Consider the following 19,091-nt stretch of genomic DNA (forward strand, 5'->3'; position numbering starts at 1 on the left):
AGTGTTATTTCCGCTGAGATCGAACCCACTGTTGCCTGAACTTGGGTCAGGGCCCGCATCACATCGTCCAGGGTCGCTTTTTTCCCCCCCCGCAGTTTCGGCGGATTTGCCTGTTTGCGTCTTGGCGTCTGTTGGGGATGAAGGTGTTTTATCATAAGCGTATTTGTCAAGACGGGATTGCGTGGTCCCTCCCTTCGTTCCCTTGCCGGCCATCTTGGTGAGCACGTCCGTACCGCCTCACAGATCCCGGCCTGTCGTGGGATCGTTGCCTTCGGCGCCGGGGCTGTCGAGAAGGAACACCGGTGGAGGCTTTCGGCCTGTGCCTGGGCCCTCGGATCGATCAGGGACAGTGTTTATGATGTACAGTAAGGAATCAGCACCCATCCAAAAGTGTTATTTTAAATAAATTCCAAAAGTCCAACAATACCTATCCAAGTGTATAGTCTTGTGAAAATAAGTCCAGGGACAGTGTTTACTTGACGGCGGAGTTCCGCCAGGTCTCTAGCGGGAGAGAGTACCAACTGACTCCATACACGGAGTACAGACTGCTTGTGGTTGAAGACGAGTGTCTAAGGCTTCTGAGGGTTTGCAGCCGTCCTTCTCTTATGCTGCAGCGGCGCACGGCCCCCGTGGGTTAGGAGTTCGGGGTGGAGTAGCCCTGGATGTCGTTCTTATCTTGTCCCACTCAGCAGCGACGCGCAGGTGCCACGTACTATCGTTGAAGTCTGACGGCTGGCAGCACACCGGCCACTGCCGGTAGGCCTCCGCGCGTCTGCCGCTGGGGAGGCGTGCGCGGCGCTCCACAAGCGCTGCTCTCGGGGTATCGCCGTCTGCAACGCGGTCCGTCCTGCAGTATGACCGGAAGCAGGGGGCGCCCGCTCCACAATCTCGTTGCAAAAGTCTGGGGTTCAGTATGTCGGGCGCTTGTTCGGAACTCCACTCCCCACCAGCGGGGATCAAGACGGGGAGATGCGCCGGCGCCTCTCTTCCCACAATGGCCTCCGGTTGGTGTGAGCCCCGGAGGCAGGATCAGGTCTCACCTGGGAGGAAAGCAATGTCACTCCGGGATCTCTGCCAATGGGCCGGCTCCCTCACAGTCCTGTGCCCTGGGCTGCCCCGCAGTCGGCGGCAAGATGGCGGCCTCGGCCCTTGAGTCGGCAGGGCCGTCCGAGTCCGCCGCTAACCTGGTGTTCACCCGCAGCTTGCCAAGTCGCCTTCGGTGCCGACAGTTCCTTCGTTCCCGGGCACCCGTAGTCCGACGACGTCGCCCGGCCGCTGCAACCTCCGTCCCTCCGTGCACTTCCACAAGCGGGTGCTTCCGGCGCCGCAACGCTGACCCTGTCGCACTTCCGGTCCGCCCGCCTCGCCAGGCAATAACCCTGCTCCAGTGTCTCTGAACGGCCTGAGTGGATCACTCACGTAACTCTACTTCTGTCCGGCGGAATGACTCTCCGCTGGTCTCAATTTGCGCCGCCCGGTCCTGGGCTTTGGATCCTGCCCGCAGGGAATGAAATATCACCGGATTAATGTTCGGATTGTCAAGGAGGCCGCTTCAACCACGGAGCTCTCCTTCTATGCTGCCGCCATCTCCGGCTGCTAGCCACGCCCCGAATTTTCAGCTTTTAAAAAAGGGCTGAAAACGCATTTATTCCCTTGAGTAGCTTATGCTCCGCATTGATGGTCCGGCTTATCTGAGTCAAAGCGCCAGGATGCCCTTTGGGTGACAGTACAGCGCTATACAAGTATGCAAAATAAATAATAAATAAATAAACAGGCCCACACAGAGCCAGAACTCGTCCCTTGCTGCTGCACCGGCCTGTCAACCAGACGGAAAGCGGAAGCAGACAAGTCCCAGGGCTAATCTCCAGAGCCCACAAAGTACACACCCATATAACTATATACTGAAGTATATACAAGATGTCTTAAATGCTTGACCTAAAAATGGTGGGAAGGGGTTAACAAATAAGTAAATATAGCTGATAATTTCACGGTGCTTCTACACAGCAAGTATACCACACTCCCCTGAATCCTTTTCTTCAGTTTCATCCAAGCCTTAGTAAAACATAGTGTGCACATTTCAGAAAGGCCCCTTACTGGTTACAAGGACTGCATATTTAAATGGCTGCAAGATCAATTTTTCTCTGCGCTTTTATAGTTAGCGCTAGTTAACTGATCTATTTACTTGATGACATGGGAGGAGGAAAAAAGGGCTGCACTGGTTCCCATAGATTTTGAACCTGTCATCTGTAGTTGGCATTCATAGATCTGCAGTGCAGTGTAAGTGCCTAGCCCACTCAGGTGTCTTTCTAGACCGGTGCAACAAATAACATCTCGAGTTCAAATTCTGTGTCTGTCTTGGACCCAACATGTCCATATTCATGAAAGTTTAGTGTCTGTTAAGTGTGTCTAACTCCCCACCCCTAATAGACTCAGCTGCTGGATGTTGGCCAGAATGGGAAGGGAATAGGTTTTCTCCCAAACTATCCCGGATTAATTGCAAACATTGTGCCCTACTCTTTCAGGCTACCTGTTACTTGCCCTTCCCATCCTTGTGTCCCGCCATTATTTACCTACAGACAGGAGACCACCAGACTGGAGACCACCAGGTGGGGAGGGCATATCCTTCCCAAGTGCACTCATGTTTGGCCATTTACATCGTGTATTATGTAATTTAAAAAAGTATTATTTACAGGTGCTGTGTGCCATGGAAGGCAGCCCTCAACAGCACATCACATCATTAAACTCCACTTCATACCACTCCACAACACAAAATACCATTCCACATAATTACATTCCAAACCACACAATGCCACTCCACATAATTCCAGTACACTCAATACCACTTAATTACTATCCACATCATTCCACAGCACACCATGCCACATGTTTCCAGTACACAACTACACTCGACACAGTTCCACACTACGCAATTACACAGCTAACTAGTTCAAGCCACATAAATCCACAACACACCATATACATATACTTCATAACACATAAGTCTAAAATAATTGCCATTTACAATGCCAATAGTGCCAACAAACACAAGACGTATTACATAAGTAAAAATTATTGCCGTTTACAATGCAAACTGCTCCAACAAATGCGAGACCTATTGCATTTCCAATGCTAGTTATCATATGCTGCAGTTTTATGACGAAGAAAAAGAATCTGACAATTTATTTGATTTTAAACTTTGGAACAAAGTCTGTCAGTCTGATTTTTAACAATGGTTTTTATGGTTCCCAATACATTTGTACACAGTAAATATTGACAGATTTATATGGCATCGTCAAGCACATTAGAAAACATGAGATTTATGTGCCAAGTTACATGTAATCTTTGTCAAAAAGCATGGAAAAATGCCCTTTATCAAAGTGGCCTTACTGACACTTGATTATTATTTGTTATCTAGGTAACGATCAAGCATAACCAAATTGGAAACACTTCTAAATTCCAGCTGTAGTGGCCTTCAAAAGTTTATTTCTAACTGTCAGAACAGTCAACATGTGAACTGTGCATGGTATGGGAATAATGTTTGTGATACTCATGGGTTGAGACATGCTTATTCCAAGTTTCAGTGAAATGCCTCAACACGTGAAGAGCAGTAAAACGACCCAAAAAAGGATTATTAGGAGAGTCAGAGGAATATCCATTAAGGTTTTTACACTGTAATAAGATTGTTACATTCATGTTTAAAATTAGATGGAATGCCAACCAGTCGTTTTTGGCTCTGGATCCCTCAGTGTTTGTCAATACATCTAACCCAAACTTTGTTGCGACTAGACATCTATCCTTCATCAATGGAGACTGTGAACCCCTGCATTAACAGGAATGTTAGTAAATAGAGCGCCATATCAAGCGTGTGAGGTGAAGTGAAGTGGCTTTCCATCTAGAATATTACAGGAACAGTTGTTGTGCTAGTGATACAGAAAATGTATACATAGCAATTGCAACATTCCCGTTGTTGTTTTACAGGTCACATTTTTTAACCCAGTGATTGAAAGAAGACCGAAACTTCAGAGGCAGAAGAAAATATTTTCAAAACAACAAGGTATGGATATCATGTAAATAATGATGGCATACATGATGATTGTGTCTTAGTTTCATGAGTAGTTCTGAGTGATGTTTAAAAAAGGTTGTCTAATAGAAGCTAGTGTATCTCTGTAATATATTCATATGTGATACATAGTACATGTAAACCATTAAGTTGAATGCTTTCTCCTTTGAAAAATGTATATCTTGTGTAATATGGGACATACGAAAGGTTACATTTTAGTATTTTCTTTTTAAATCCCCAGTTTCAGTATTTTTATGCTTAATCATTTCATGTAATTTAAATCGGCACTTTCAAGTACGTCTGCATTATCTAACTACTAAAACACAAATCATTTCTCCTTCAAGAAGGGTTTATAATGTCATTAAAGATAGTTTCAAAATGCAAAGATTTGGAGTACAACTTTTTCCTTTAAATGAGTCTTCTGGCAAATTATGTCACAGTACATCTAAAAACCCCAACTGATGTCATCAAATAATGCAATATTCTAGAATTCCTATTTTTGGTATTTGTTTGCATTCTGGACTGAGTAACGAGAACAGTTTTTTTTTTTTTTTAACACATGATGGCCCAGTTTACATTTGGATTCTATTTTGCACTGCGTATTAAAGATATATGTAAAATAAAATCCCTCAGATGCTAATCTTTTGATTTACGATTTGCCTGCAAAAGTCCTTTAAAGTATAGTACATGAGTCAGTAATGTGGTCCTTGTTCTATTTCTGTCTCTAATTTTAGAAATATGGGGAAGATATTGATATCTCCATTCTTGCAGAGAACGGTCTTTACAATGCAAATATGTGTTTCCCTTCAGTTGTTATAGAATTACTGTTAGTTTGATTTCTTTACTTATATCATTTAATCACTGAAGTAAATTAGACACCCACCAGTACACTGACATAATTTCTTCTTCACCGCAATCCGGAGTTTGCTCTCTAACGATATTATCAGTTTTCATCAGCAACTAGGTGAAATGTCTCTTCAAAGCTCCTCAGGCTTTAGGTCTTGCAGTCAATGTAGCAAGAAATTGTCACATTTGAATCCCATTGACAACTGCATGTGGCTTCTTGGGTCAAGATACGCTGCAGCAGCATGTAAGTTTCACCTCCAGACACCCGAAGGCCATCAGGGAGCGGAAAGCGAAGTTATTTTTGTCTAGGTTCCATAGGGAAACCTTCACTGGAAAGCCATGTCAACTTGCACGGAATGTTCTCCTAAGAGTTCTTCCCTCAAAACTAACCAAAAGCATATAAAAAGATAAGTCTTTGTTTTCCCTGAAGAAGAGGTTCTGTTAACGGAAACTTTTGGTCTCTTAACTTGGAAATCATACGCAATGTCAGGCCGCCTTCCAGCTCATAAGCAGTCAAGACTGGAGTTCCCAAGTACTTTGGCTGACCCTGCTCTTGTTGAACCTTCTTACTAGTAATGCTGACTCTTTTCATGATGGCCCCACAACTTGTGGGCCACTCTATTTGATTCAGGTCCATTCTTGTGGATTTGGAGATTCGGTCTGCTCCTGTTCTATCTCCATACCTTCACGGCCTTTGGCTTAAGGCAAAGTTGAAACCAACTGTTCTTGCCCATCATTAGCACAGACAAAATAGGACCCAAACTTCTTTTCTAACTATCATCCATATATGGCATTGAAGAAGCCTGATGCCTTGAGTTGCAGTGTTGAGCTCTATGCATAGCTAATGCAAACTGGCTTTTGAGCTGCTCTGTCCATGTCTTATAAGGATCTAGTGAAACTCACAATTGTTAGCCTAGAAGAAAACATGAAGAATCTGTTCTCTGCCCAGGTTAGTGACGCCCTGGATGCTTAACTCTCTGTTGCCTGTATATGGTTACGGCTGTGGTTATGGTTACTGCTGTCACGCTGCAGCAGCATACTTAGAATTCTTCCACTGGCTTTCTGCACCATGTTCAGTCTCTACTTATACACATGTCCTTAGATTAAGAATGGCTATTGTGATATAAAACTGATTTTTCTGTGACATGTTCCAAGAGCGGTTGGGTTATTGCCTGTGTTCTGAGCCAGACTTTCCTCCAACTGCAATTCCATCAACAATATCCAAAGTACCTTGTTGGGCTTCATGCAGCTTGTTTGGACCTCATGCCAGATGGTAGAGAGCCCTTCAGCATGTCAGTCTATTGGAAACAAGCAACCTTCTCTTCTTTGAAGTCGTTATATATTCAGTCACCACCATTGCATGGTCTCCTAATTTGGAGTGATCCTTTTTTTGTTTTTAGGTTTACATAATTTGTTAGTAGTAGTGATTAGGTTGAGATGGCTCCTGCTGATTAGAGGATGGGTTGAATAGAGGAAGGCAGTGGGCTTGCCTTTTCCACTTCTGTTTTAAATTACCCTTATGAAACCGTGCCAGGATCCGCTACATATGTGGAGAACTACTGTTCATAATGAGTACCTATATCTTTTGCAGAAATTGCCCTTCGATTAAGTCCGTTTGTCTGCAATGCCGTGAAGTTCAGCAGCCTCTTTGACCACCCTTATTTTTCCACCAGTGCTTAGTGATTAGATTTATTCTTCTTTGTTGGTACTGTTGTTTTTTTAGATAGTGGTAATTTGGTAAGTTGTCACAACTTTAGTTGTGGAAAGAGATTCTTCACGCTTTCAAAAAACCGATCAGGTTAGATGAGGGGCTAAGGTGGTCTGCCTAACCACCTTTATTGCATCCAAAAGAGCCAAGCATTTTCAAGAGGGAAAATGCTCTTCAGGCGGTCCTAAGCTGCACTGTTATTTGTTCCTTTGTAATTTTTAGACAATCTCTCTCTGAATACAAAGATTGGCAATTCCAAATTAGAAACTGTATTTTTTTCAGAAAGTATATTGTGTGCACATACTGTACACCAAGAATTTCAAGAATCTAAAAGGATTTCGTGGGAGCTCCACTGTGTGTGTTACTGCTGAGTGCCAGATTCTAGCTGTGAGCCTTTTAATTTGAACCTGGTCATCCCGTGGAGAGTATGTCACTTTGTCAAGTGACTAATTACTTGAAACATAGGTATTTTTTAAGCTCCTTTGCTCCGCCACGTACATCCTGCTTATCCTGAAGCTGCTTTTTCTGTAAGTGGTAAAGCGCTCAGACTGCCAATCTAGCTGCCGGGCTCTAAACGCCTGCATTTTCACAACCCTAGTCTGACTGATGCTGCTTTTGTCATAAAAAGTAACCTTTAGTGTGCTGTTTCGTTCTCTGGTAGATACGTATGGTATATCAATCTGACTCCACACATTGGTAACACCCACAGTTGCAATAGCAGAGCCTGCTGATCAGTAACTGATGTTGTTTTTTTTTATAAAAGAATTTCCAGGAGCATGAACACTTTATTTATTTAATGAATGTAAGAACCATGAGCACTTTATTTATACAATGAATTTAAGAACCATGAGCACTTTATTTATACAATTATTGTTAGACAACTCCTCACGGTAGGCAAGCCAATGCTCAGTGGCATAACACAAGTAAATGAAAAGTAACTTGCTTGGTGCTGAAATGTTATGGGGCTCGCTCAGTAAGAGAGCACTTATGGTCTCAGAGAGAGGAGGAAAGTACTGGGAATCTCAGATTGTGATTGGAGTTAGTAGCTTGCCTCTTTCTACCCAAGAAATATTAGAGTTCTTGCCCAATAGTATGGAGTTAGCATAGCCAGGATTTGTAATTGTATTTAGATAGCTTTTTTCCTATTATACCATGTTTTTTTTTTTTTTTTGTAGAGTTTTATATAGTGCGAACTAGACCCGAACCTAATCAGGTATCAGAGCGCTTTACATAGCACCAGTTACGTTACATGAGGACACACTTTCATTTTTAGGCACGGGGAGATTAAGTGATTTGCCCAGAATCACAGGAGGTTTTTGGCGTCGTTACCGAGACTCGAACCTAGATTCCGAGGTCGAGCGCCTTAGCCGTTAGGCCAACCCCTCTCCCCAGTTATAACTCACTTTTATTTCTGCACTGTCTCTCGGGTGCCTAATTAGACTCGTATTAGCAGCTAATGGCAGACCAACCAGCTTATACAGGCTGATAATGGTGAATGTGTAGCCTACCTGCAGAGATCTAGTTTAGTTTCCTGAGTAAATAGTGTCTTTGCTGCCTAAGAGACGCCCTGTTAGTTGAATGATTGAGTGACTGAAGCTTTTTCATTTCACAAGGAGTTTTCGGCAACCCTGAAATCTTAAAGAAACAGTTAATTATAGATTCCGAAAAACCGGAACGTTTTCATCAGCAGCACCCCTGTACGTTGGAAGGTGGCGTCGGTCAACGCCGCGTTTGTCGTCGTGGTCGCCGGGATGTCATGGCGGTACGTCACCCTCGTGCGCTGATGGCAGTTCTGTACACGACTTTCCACGCCAGAAGCGCAGAGCCATGCAAGACACTAATCCCTGGTGCACAAAACTAGGGAACCTGAAAGGATGTCCTTAATCCTAGAAGTCAGTTCGCAGAACGGAGAGGATGGGTGGTGCGGCAAGAAATCTATAACTAACTTATGTTTCTTACAGATATATCGTTACCCAAGGTAAGTAACTTGTTCATCTGAAAGAAACAGTTAGTTATAGATTCCTTACCTTAGAACAGATACCCCAGCAATACCAACGTCGGAGGTGGGTCTGCGAACTAAGTTCACACCAGAAAGTCCTGAAGAAGGCAACGGCCAAAGAAGCTGTATCTCCAGACTTGGCTGTCCAGGCAGTAGTGTTTGGTGAACGTGTGCAACGATGCCCACGTATCGGCCTGACATGTCATTAAGTGGGACTCCCCGTCCCTAAGCAGTGGTGGCTGGCATCGTCCTGGTGGAATGGGCGTAGTTCCTCTGGAGGGGAGGCTCCTTCATTGCCAAAGAATAGCAAGATTTGATGCACAGAACGACCCGCCTGGAGATGGTCCGTTTGTGCATGGCCCAACCTTTCTTAGCGCCCACGTAACCAACAAACAGCTGGTCATCTTCCGGAATTGTTTGTGGGATCCAAGTAGAAGTAAAGTGCACATTTTGGATCCAGACGGTGGAGCCCCTCTTCCTCTTTTGAAGGATGCGGAGGATGAAAGAAGGTGGGCAAAGTGATGGTTTAGCCAATGTGGAAAGAAGTAACCACCTTGGGAAGAAGGAAGGTCTAGTTCTTAGGACAACCTTGTCCGGATGGACAGCCAGAAAGGGAGGCTTGGAAGAAAGAGCGTGTAGCTCACTCACCCTGCATGCAGAGGTGATGGCCAACAGAAAGGCAGTTTCAAAGTGAGAAGCCTGAGAGGACAGTTATGTAGTGGCTCATAGGGAGCACACATACGATAGATAGGATCCGAGTTCAAGTCCTCCCACTGGGGCATTACGAAGGGAACAGGAGGAAAAATATGAGTAAGGAATCTATTTACAACAGGGGACTTGAAAAGAGAAGGTTGATCAGGAAGCTTAATAAAGGATGAAATGGCCAAGAGGTTGTCTTTTAGAGTGCCCAGAGCAGAGCCCTGCTGAGCCAAAGAATGGAGGAACAAGAGAACCTCAGAAAGAGTGGCGGAAACGGTATCCACAGCCTTTGCTGTACACCATGCAGGTGTATACCATTTTCTTGAAGGGACGCCTGGCTGCCAAGGTAGCATTGCAGATATCGGGAGGCAGGTCAAATGTCGTCAACTGCCGCCGCTAAATCTCCACGCAAGGAGGTGGAGGCTGGACAGGTTCAGGTCAAAAACCGCCCCCTGCTGCTGCGACAGCAGATCCTCCTAAAGAGGCAGTCGGATCAGAGGATCGATGGCCATGTTGAGCAGTTCGGGAAACGAGACTCTTCGTGCCCAATCCGGAGCCACGAGAATGACTTGGGCCCGGTCACGTTGATCTTCTTCAGCACTCTGGGCAGAAGTGGTATTGGGGGAAAGGCGTATAGAAGATCGCAACTCCACTTAGCGAGTGCCGCCTTGGAAATTCCAGCGCGCAGAACTGCTGACATTGCGCGTTCTCTTCGGTGGCGAATAGATCTAACCATGGGTCTCCCCACTGTTGAAAGATACCTTGCACCACCTCCGAGTGAAGACCCCATTCGTGATCCATCACGCACATGCGGCTGAGTTCGCCCGCCCTGGTGTTCAGGGAGCCACCAGGGATTTACCCTGATGTTCCAGCCATGTCCAGTGTCCAAGGGTCTCCTGACATAGTGTCCATGACCCCACCCCGCCTTGTTTGTTGCAGTACCACATGGCAGTGGTGTTGTCCGTGAACACCTGCACTACTCTTCCCCGGACAGAGGGAAGTAATGCTTGGAGTGCTAGAGGAATCGTCCTAAGCTCAAAAAGAGGCGCCACCGGAGACCAGAGGCCTCTGATCTTCGCCCCATCCCAGAAGTGATGCATCGGTCACCACTGTGAACTCTGGTTGAGGAAGGGAGAGGGATCAGCCTTCAACCCACTCCTGGTGCATTACTCACCACTGCAATTGGTATGCAGTGGCCTCTGTGATCTGGATGAAATCCGACAGATTCCCCTAATATTCCCACTGGAACTTCAGGTCCCTCTGCAGAGCCTGCATATGCCATCTGGCATGGTCCACCAGCAGAAGGCCATCAGACCAAGCAGCCTGAGGGTCATCCTGACCGTAGCCCGGGATAGAGGCTGAAAGATCGGAATCATAGCACGAATATCCTGGGCTCGCTGTTTGGGAGGATAAACCCAAAACTGCGGCATGTCCAGAACTGCTATGATGAAGAGGAGCTTCTGAGAGGGGGGTCAGGTGTGACTTTGGCACGTTGATTGAGAAGCCCAGCGAATGTAGGAGGCCGGCCATAGTCTGGAGGTGGGAGGCGACAGCCTGGGGCGAGCCCGCCTTCAGCAACCAGTTGTGGAGATAGGGGAAGACTGGAACCCCTGATCTGCGCAGATGAGCTGCGACCACCGCCATCACTTACGTTAACATCCGAGGGCCGCTGGTAAGGCCAAAGGGGAGCACAGTAAACTGAAAGTGTTCGTGGCCTACCGTAAACCGCAGGTAACAGTGGGCTGGCAGGACAGGGATATGAAAGTAAGCGTCCTGCAAGTCCAATGCTACCATCCAGTCTCCAGGGTCGAGCGCAGAGGAGACCTGAGTGAACATCAACATTTAGAACGTCTTCTTCCGGAGGAAGCGGTTGACGTTCCAGAGATCCAAGATATGACGCAGGCCTTAGTCCTTCTTGGGCACCAGAAAGTAGTGGGAATAGCAACCACGACCTACTTCTGGGATAGGAACGCGCTCGGTGGCTCCCTTGGCCCAGAGTGCTGAAACTTCCAGTTGGAGGAGGGCCTGATGATCCTCTGACATGCGATGGTACTGAGGTGGCAAGGATGGAGGGGTTGTCTCGAAGGGGAGGGAGTAGCGCCTTCGGACTATCTGCAAAACCTACCTGTCCGACGTGATGGTGCGCCAGTGGGGAGGTTGTGGCGAATCCTGCTGCCCACTGGCATTTGGTGGCCCTGAAAGGTCGGACTAGGGGTGTTTGGAGGCTGCTGCAGAGGGGGCTGTGGTGGACTGGCCCGCCCGCTGGCCCCCAGAGCCACGGCGCTGGTTCCCACGTCCCCGGCAGCGCAGAGGCTGAACAGCTTGCTCCGGCCTGTGGCTGAGCGGGACGTGGCGGGGCACCCCTTCCGTAGCCATGAAAGTGGCGAAAGGCAGACTGCCCAGGGCGGGAGGTAGAGAGGCCCAAGGACCTGGCCGTAGCCGGAGAGGTCTTACAGCGCTCCACGCGTTGTCTGCCTTGTTACCAAAAAAGGCTATGGCCATCAAAGGGCATGTCCATAGGAGTGGATTGGACATCCCCCCCAAAAAAACAGTTGACCTCACCCAGGCGTAGCGTCGATGGACTACTGATGTGGAAATCGTCCTGCCCAGTGAGTCGGTGGTATCCAGCCCACAGCGGATGGTAAACTTCTCTGCATCTTTCCCTTTTGCAACTGCCCGAGAGAGTACGGCCTCCTCCGGGCACTGAGGCAGCACTTGCGCAACCGTGTCCCACACATAGTGGGTGTAATGGCCTAATGGACATGCAGTGTTTACCGACCGTAGTCCCAAGCTGGAGTAAGAAAACATCTTCCCAAGATGATCCAGCTTTTTGTATTCTCTGTCCGGGGGAGCGGCAAGGAATGCGCCCTTGGAAGTGGAGGCTTGGACTACCAAGCTCTCAGGGGTGGGGTGTTGGGAGAGGAAAGTGGAGTCGTCGAGGCCGGGCGGTTGCGTCAGGCAATCATCCTGTCCACAGAAACCCCTGTGTTGGGCCTGGACCAGGTGCCCAAAAGGATGTCCGTAAGGGTTTTATTAAACTGCAGCAGAGGCTCCGAAGAGCTCGCTGCTGGTTGAAGCACCTCTGTCAGGACGTTAGTCCTGACTGCCACCGTAGGTAGCTCAAGGTGGAGAGCCTCTGCTCCCTCCTCTGTAGCCACGGTAGAAGGCGACAACATGCCAAGTTCTGGTGAGGTATCCAAACCATTGGCTTCCCATAGTTCCTCTCTCCAGTCCTATTCACTCACCAACTGGTCGATAAAAGGGTCCCCAGACCACTCCCAGTCCTCCTCCCCCTCCTCTGGCTGCCAATCTGGTCTCAAGGAGCCAGGTTAAAACAGGGGCCCAAAAGTACCCATATGCGTCGGCCAGGGGGGGTGGAGGCTCGTAGGGCGGGGGAGGGGAGGTAGTGCGGGCCTTTCCCCGATTATAGGTCTCACGTAGGCAGTGCATGCAATGTCTCTCAAGACATGCTGCATCTACTCTGTGGGCTTCAAGCACGCCCAGCGTGTGTTATTCGTTCTTTGGTGTGGGGTTCTGCAATCCTTACTTTGCAGTGGTGCATTGCTTTAAATTGACCCTGCTTTTGGTGTTTCATCCCCGCCCATGGTGCATAGCCCTATTACATGTATTTGTTACCTTCGGTCTATATCTGTTTGTTTCGGCGCTCTATTTTTTATTTTCTCTTGCTTCATGTTTTCATAATGTTGTGTTGTGGTGCCTTTAAATCTTGCAATCTTGTCACATTTGCTCTGAAGTCACAAGTCAGTCTTCCTTCCTACTTGCCAGAAAGGGCGAGTAGGACCTAAAAATAATTCACCCTAATTAAATCTGGCTCGCAAATGTGAGCGGATATTTCTAGCCCTGTGATATTTACTTTTTGAAAAACGGCATGTCTCAGTCACGGCATGTCTGTGTTTTAAAAATATTTTTAATGGGTTATCACGGAAGAGCACGCAGAAACTTGAATCCGGGTCCCCAGCTTTTAGCTATAGATTTAAGTCGGTAGCTATAAATGTAATGCAACATGTATTGCTTAAGGATGTTATGCGCTTGTATTGTATTGTATTGTAATTGCATTTATATAGCGCTTACTATCCCTGACGAGGCGTCAAAGCGCTTTTTCGGCAGGTAGCACGCTACTCTGGGACCCATAGAGGATTAGTGTTGAATTAGTATAGTGAAACATGCAAGTAAATTTTAAGTGGTGGATAGGTTAGTCAGTTATTTGGATTTGGAATGATAGCAGAAGGATAGAGGAGGACAAAGGTTTGTATTTATTTATCGCTCGCTTGTTGACGCATGCTATTCAGGAAGCCTATAAAGGATTAGTGGTGAATTAATATGGTGAAATATGAGGTAATTTCAGTGGTGGATATTAGTCTGTTACTTGGAGTGAGAAGGATAGCAGATGGATAAAAGGGGAAGAAAGATTTGCATTCATAAAGCACTTGTTACCCTTGATGGGTGTTGAAGCGCTTTTCTGGCGGGTAGCACGCCATCCCCGAACCCATAAAGGATTAGTGTTGAAAATTAGTATAGTATAAGTATGAAGTAATTTGAGTAGTAGATAAGTTATTCAGTTATTTTGACAGTATATTAGTATAGTTGAATATGGAATTTGAGAAGTGAACATGATAGTCTGTTAATTTTGATTGAAGGATAGTGGAGGGATAAGAGTGAAGGATTTTTTTTCACCACCTCCGCATCAGCACAGCAGCACCACCTCTGAATCATTGCACCACGAAAGCACAGCCCCATCTCAGCACCAATGCAGCCCCTCCTCAGCACCAATGCAACCCCACCTCAGCACAAACGCAGCCCACATCCGCACCAATGCAGCCCCACCTCCACACCATCGCGAATCCACCTCGGCGTTGGAGAACCGTAGCCTTAAGGCTCGGCGGCGCAGGGTATGCCTGAAATCCCCTGGATTCACCTGCCTTGTCAGAAACCGAGACACAGACTCTTCGTCTGGCGTAGAACATAGTATTTATTAGCTGCAGCTAGTACAGTGGTCTTAGAAGTCGTTGATAAAAACGAGGTTCAAAAGAGACAGCCACTTAACTCCGCACAGGTTTATATATGGTACAATACAATGCAAAATGCAATCACACAAGAGAATGAGACATGGGCAAATGTTATAGACAATACTTTAAGTCTAATACAACTCAAGTTTCCCGGTTATGTTTGTCACTCGACCCCTTGAGTAAATTACAAGTGAATCCACACAATCCACTTTACGAGTAGTGAAAACACAGCTGCATGTTGTGGAAGGACAATCGTGAAACGGGAGAATGCAAGAGACATGTTGCGAAGGATAGCAGATAAGGTAACTCAGAGGAAAGAATGATGTGAACCAACAAATAGTCCGGACGGGGATTAATCAGCTCAGACAGGAATTAGTGTACTCGGCCAGACCCTGACACTAGTTAGTAAACACAGGCAAAGAAGCCACCTGACACGTAAATACAGAAACAACTGTTGGACCCGGCCTCATGGCGTGGTCCTACTCCTTCCGCATGGCGAGCCCAGAACGACATCGGCCCTCCACCCAGCATCGGGCAGCCCTTTTGCCCGACACTGCACGCCCCAACCTTGCTGGTCCGGCCACCATCCCGGACCCCCACTACCAACCTGGCCCCATCGTGGGCCCCTCACGACCTAAGCATGAGGCCGCGCCCGACTCCATCTTGGGCCCACCACGTCACGACCACGTGGCCTCTACTCCGGCCCGGGCCCCAGCGAAGCCCAGACATCGAGGCACCAAGACCCACCCAGGTGGTCGAGTGGCCACTCGACAGATCCCGGAGAAAAGGGTGTTTCGATGGCCCCCCAGCCGTCCCCGGACGCCTGGTTTCTATCGCCCTCCGGCCTCCCTGGGCGCTGGCTCCACCCCCCTGCTGGGGGTCTGGACACCATCATCCCGGCCCTTCTGACCCCCAGGCGCAAGGGTCCGGACATCAAAGGACTCCAGTCCTATATCTGGGCCAGCCCTGGATTAGGACGTCAGTTGTATCCTGGACTGGAGAGCCTGCTGGCGCTGCCGCGGCCTACCTTGCTGAAACCCTCGTGAGAGCCTGCTGGCGTTGCCGCGGCCTACCTTGCTGAACCATCTGAGAGCCTGCTGGCGCTGCCGCGGCCTACCTTGCTGAAACCCTCTTGAGAGCCTGCTGGCGCTGCCGCGGCCTACCTTGCTGAAACCCTCTTGAGAGCCTGCTGGCGCTGCCGCGGCCTACCTTGCTGAACCATCTGAGAGCCTGCTGGCGCTGCCGCGGCCTACCTTGCTGAACCATCTGAAGCCTGCTGGCGCTGCCGCGGCTCGAACCCCTCGGAACCCCCCAGCTCGAGGATTGAGAGCTGTGCGTAGGGTATCCCTTCCTCCGCCCAGAGCTAGACTGTCCCGCTACCTACCCCCCTTTCCGAGACTTTACGGATCCTTCGATCCATCTGTATATACTGCCAAGAACCAGCAACCTTTTCTACTTATAAAAGCTTAAGAACTTGATCTCTTGTGTGGTGTCCGTTTGTAGCGTTGTGATTACTTGGCTGTACGATCCTCGGAGAGGGCCCTCATTCAGGAGGCCCCTCCGTAACGCTCGGCTACTTCTCGAAGAAGAGGCGGACCTAGGGGTGGTCAGTCAGACCTCTTCTGCCTCCCCCGGGGTCGCCTTTCTAACAACAACAAAAACATCGCGTTCGCCGCGCTGCCTGAGTGAGGGCAACAAAATGGCGGCGACTACAAAATGGAGGCTGAGCACGAACGAATTTGTAATTTACAGAACCTCTGACCCTCCTTTTGCCATTAGTCAGACAAAAAAAAACCAAATCAACTCCTGTTAATCTGAGTCGGAATCAGCATCGATGTTCATAAAATCCTCAAGCTGCTGCTGTACCATCATCCTAATATTCTCTGTCCTCTGAGTTGCAGCACGTGGAACGCATAAAGTAGCCAGAAGGCCACATACTGCAGGACCACACTGAACACACAGACAACAAGATAATATAACGGCCAAAATTGCTCCAAGGAATGTTAGGATCTTCCGTCCCCAAAACCATCCCATAAAGGACCAATCCCCTTCGTCTTGATGAATCGACTCGGAGATGGTATGCAATTTGGAAATGGCTTGGTTTACTGCCGGAGCATCGTCTGGAATATAAATGCAGCAACTAGATCCGATCAATTTACAGACGCCTCCTCGGTCTGCTAGGATCACATCTAGAGCAATTCGATTTTGTAACGTCATAAGACGGTCAGCCTCAAGCTCTGCTGTAATGTTACCTATTGCACCTGCAGTAACATTAATAGTGGTCTCAACCACTCGCACCAATTGCCTGATGTTTCTGCTGTTGGCCATTGGGCCCCAAAAGGGAAGGAATCCTTTAAGGAAGTCTCCTCCCTCTTGTTCTGCCGTGTCCTTGACATCAAATATACCTCGGCTATATCTAACTCTATGGTGGTCTGACGGAGCCGTATAGGTAGGGGGCAGAAGGAAGGCTACATAACAGGTTCCAGAAAAGTTGGAAGGGAGCCATGTGTAAGCTCTGTCTTTACAGACAAAATATGTTCCTTGAGACGGAACCAACGAAGGGAAATCAAGGGACGAGAAAATATAGGTGTAAACAATTCTGCTTATCGTCAGTTTTCTTACTGTTGATTTGGAGACAAATATTACCTTGATGGGGTACAGTCCATATAGGAGAAGACTCACCCTTTCTAGTTTTGTCACCAAGAATAGAAACATAGTGGGTAACATTCCATCCTTCATAAGCTTCCTTCTCATCTAACGGAATCGTACTCTTCTCTACAAACTTAGCCATCGTCACTATTCCTTTTATCAGAGGTCTATGGCTGAAATCCAATCCATTTCCAGAAGTTTTTACAGGGCTTCGAAGTCTGTTGTGGTATGCGGCCGAAAACATAGGTAAGCCCAAGCTGAACCTTCATATGAGAAGGGAAGAACCAAATATGGTATCCCCTTTCGTGCATTGTGTGGCATAAGACCGCACACCCAGCAATCAGTCATATTAATAGCCAACTGGTGTTGGTGTAACAATTGAATAAAAGTATTATTCATATATTCAGCTCTCCGTATCTGTTCATGAGGGGGTAGAGTATGCATTTTATGTGAAAAGACAGAAAGGCGAGAGGGCAAAGAAGTTGTAGAGTTAGCCACATTTCTCGGGTGTAAAACATGTACTAACCAACCTATGCAAGCTATTAGAATACACAAAAACATGAAAATACACAAAGTTACGCCAAATCGACTACGCAATAATTTACAATATTTCAATCTCATTTCCTGCTTCCTATTTTCCCTACCTATTGTTGTAGTACCATCCATCTTTATTAAAAAAAAAATGTCGCTCACGGCAATCTTCCTCAATCACTCAGCTACGTACTTCTGTATATCCTGAGGCACTAGTCACCTACTAAAGAGAACAAAAACCAGGTTACAGTCTGAGACTCCTACCGTGACCCTGCGACGGAGACAGATGGCACATCTAATACTAAATATCCTACAAAAAAAATGTCTCTGATCAATAAGAAAAAAGTGTTCAAAATGTTCAGTTCCTTTGGCCAGCTCCCGACCTCAGGTTTTAGCGAGTTTTTCTTGGCACCGTCTGGTCCTTGAACAGTGTTTTTGGATTTGTAGTGTCTATTCGAAGATGCGCAGGCACAGCGGCTTGAAGAATATCGTCATCTGCTTTCTCAGACTGAGTCCCATAAATTTTAGCATCACTGAAAGGCACAAAGCAAGGAACCGCTGCAGTATCCGATTCCCTTACACCACTGCGAATCCACTGATCGAAGGGTAATGGCAATGGCACTTTCTTGCAGTGCACACCATGTACCCAGTTTCGTGTGCCGACCACCTTCACAGCTGTGCGGGTGACAAGCAGGACTTGCGTAGGTGTGGACCAACGGGGCTCCAGACTCTTGGTACGTTGAAAGTTTTTGACGCAGACCCAGTCACCGGGCAAGATGGTGTGACCCGGGTCTGTGGAGGCCTCTGTACCTGTACCTGTTGGAGGACTTTGTACCTGTTGACGAATAATACTTAATTTAGTAGTCAAGTCATGCAAATAATCAATTAACAAAGGATATGGTATGTCAGAGTATTACTTGGGACGAGGGACACCCCAAATATTGGATGGGGCGTCCGAATACCACTTCATATGGGCTAAGTCCCATACGAGAGTGTACAGTAGTTCTGGTCGACAAGAGAGCTAAGGGCAAGGCGTCTGGCCAAGCAAGACCCGTGCTGGCTTGAATCTTAGCTAGTTTAAGTTTGAGTGTACCATTATAACACTCAACCAAACCTGCTGACTGTGGATGGTTTGCCGCATGGAACTTCTGTCTAATACCAAGACCAGAACAGACTTTCTGCATGATTTGACCCACAAATTCACTTCCATTGTCACTCCAGACAATTCGCGGCAAACCAAACCTGGGGAAGAACTCCTTAAGCAACACTTTAGCAGCTGACATAGCAGTTTTATCTTTCAAGGGGTAGGCCTCTATCCAGCGGGAAAAGGCACATACCACCACCAGAACATACTTAAGGTTGTTACATCGATCCATATGAATGTAATCGATTTGCAACACCTCAAAAGGATATGACGGGGGAGCAAAATGACCTGCCGGAGTAGGGGTACCCTTTCCTGGGTTATGCATTAAACAAACAATACAATGCTTAACCACATTCTCTGCACATTTCGGAATTCCTTCATTTTGCCAGACAGGGGCCAACAGCTTACAAATGCCTCTCGCACTAATG

General features: G+C 47.3%; 1 protein-coding gene across 2 annotated transcripts in view; it reads left to right on the forward strand.

Annotated features, from left to right (window-relative positions):
• The window catches only part of PKN2 (protein kinase N2), a 454,984-nt gene that overhangs the window by 243,835 nt on the left and 192,058 nt on the right, over nt 1–19,091 (forward strand). For both annotated transcript variants that reach the window (XM_078645957.1, XM_078645968.1), the window contains exon 10: nt 3,979–4,054. In XM_078645957.1, the coding sequence (XP_078502083.1) occupies nt 3,979–4,054 (76 nt within the window). The remainder of the gene's footprint in view (nt 1–3,978; nt 4,055–19,091) is intronic.

This window comes from Lissotriton helveticus, chromosome 1_1 (genome assembly GCF_964261635.1).
Source record: "Lissotriton helveticus chromosome 1_1, aLisHel1.1, whole genome shotgun sequence".
Lineage (NCBI taxonomy): Eukaryota > Metazoa > Chordata > Amphibia > Caudata > Salamandridae > Lissotriton > Lissotriton helveticus.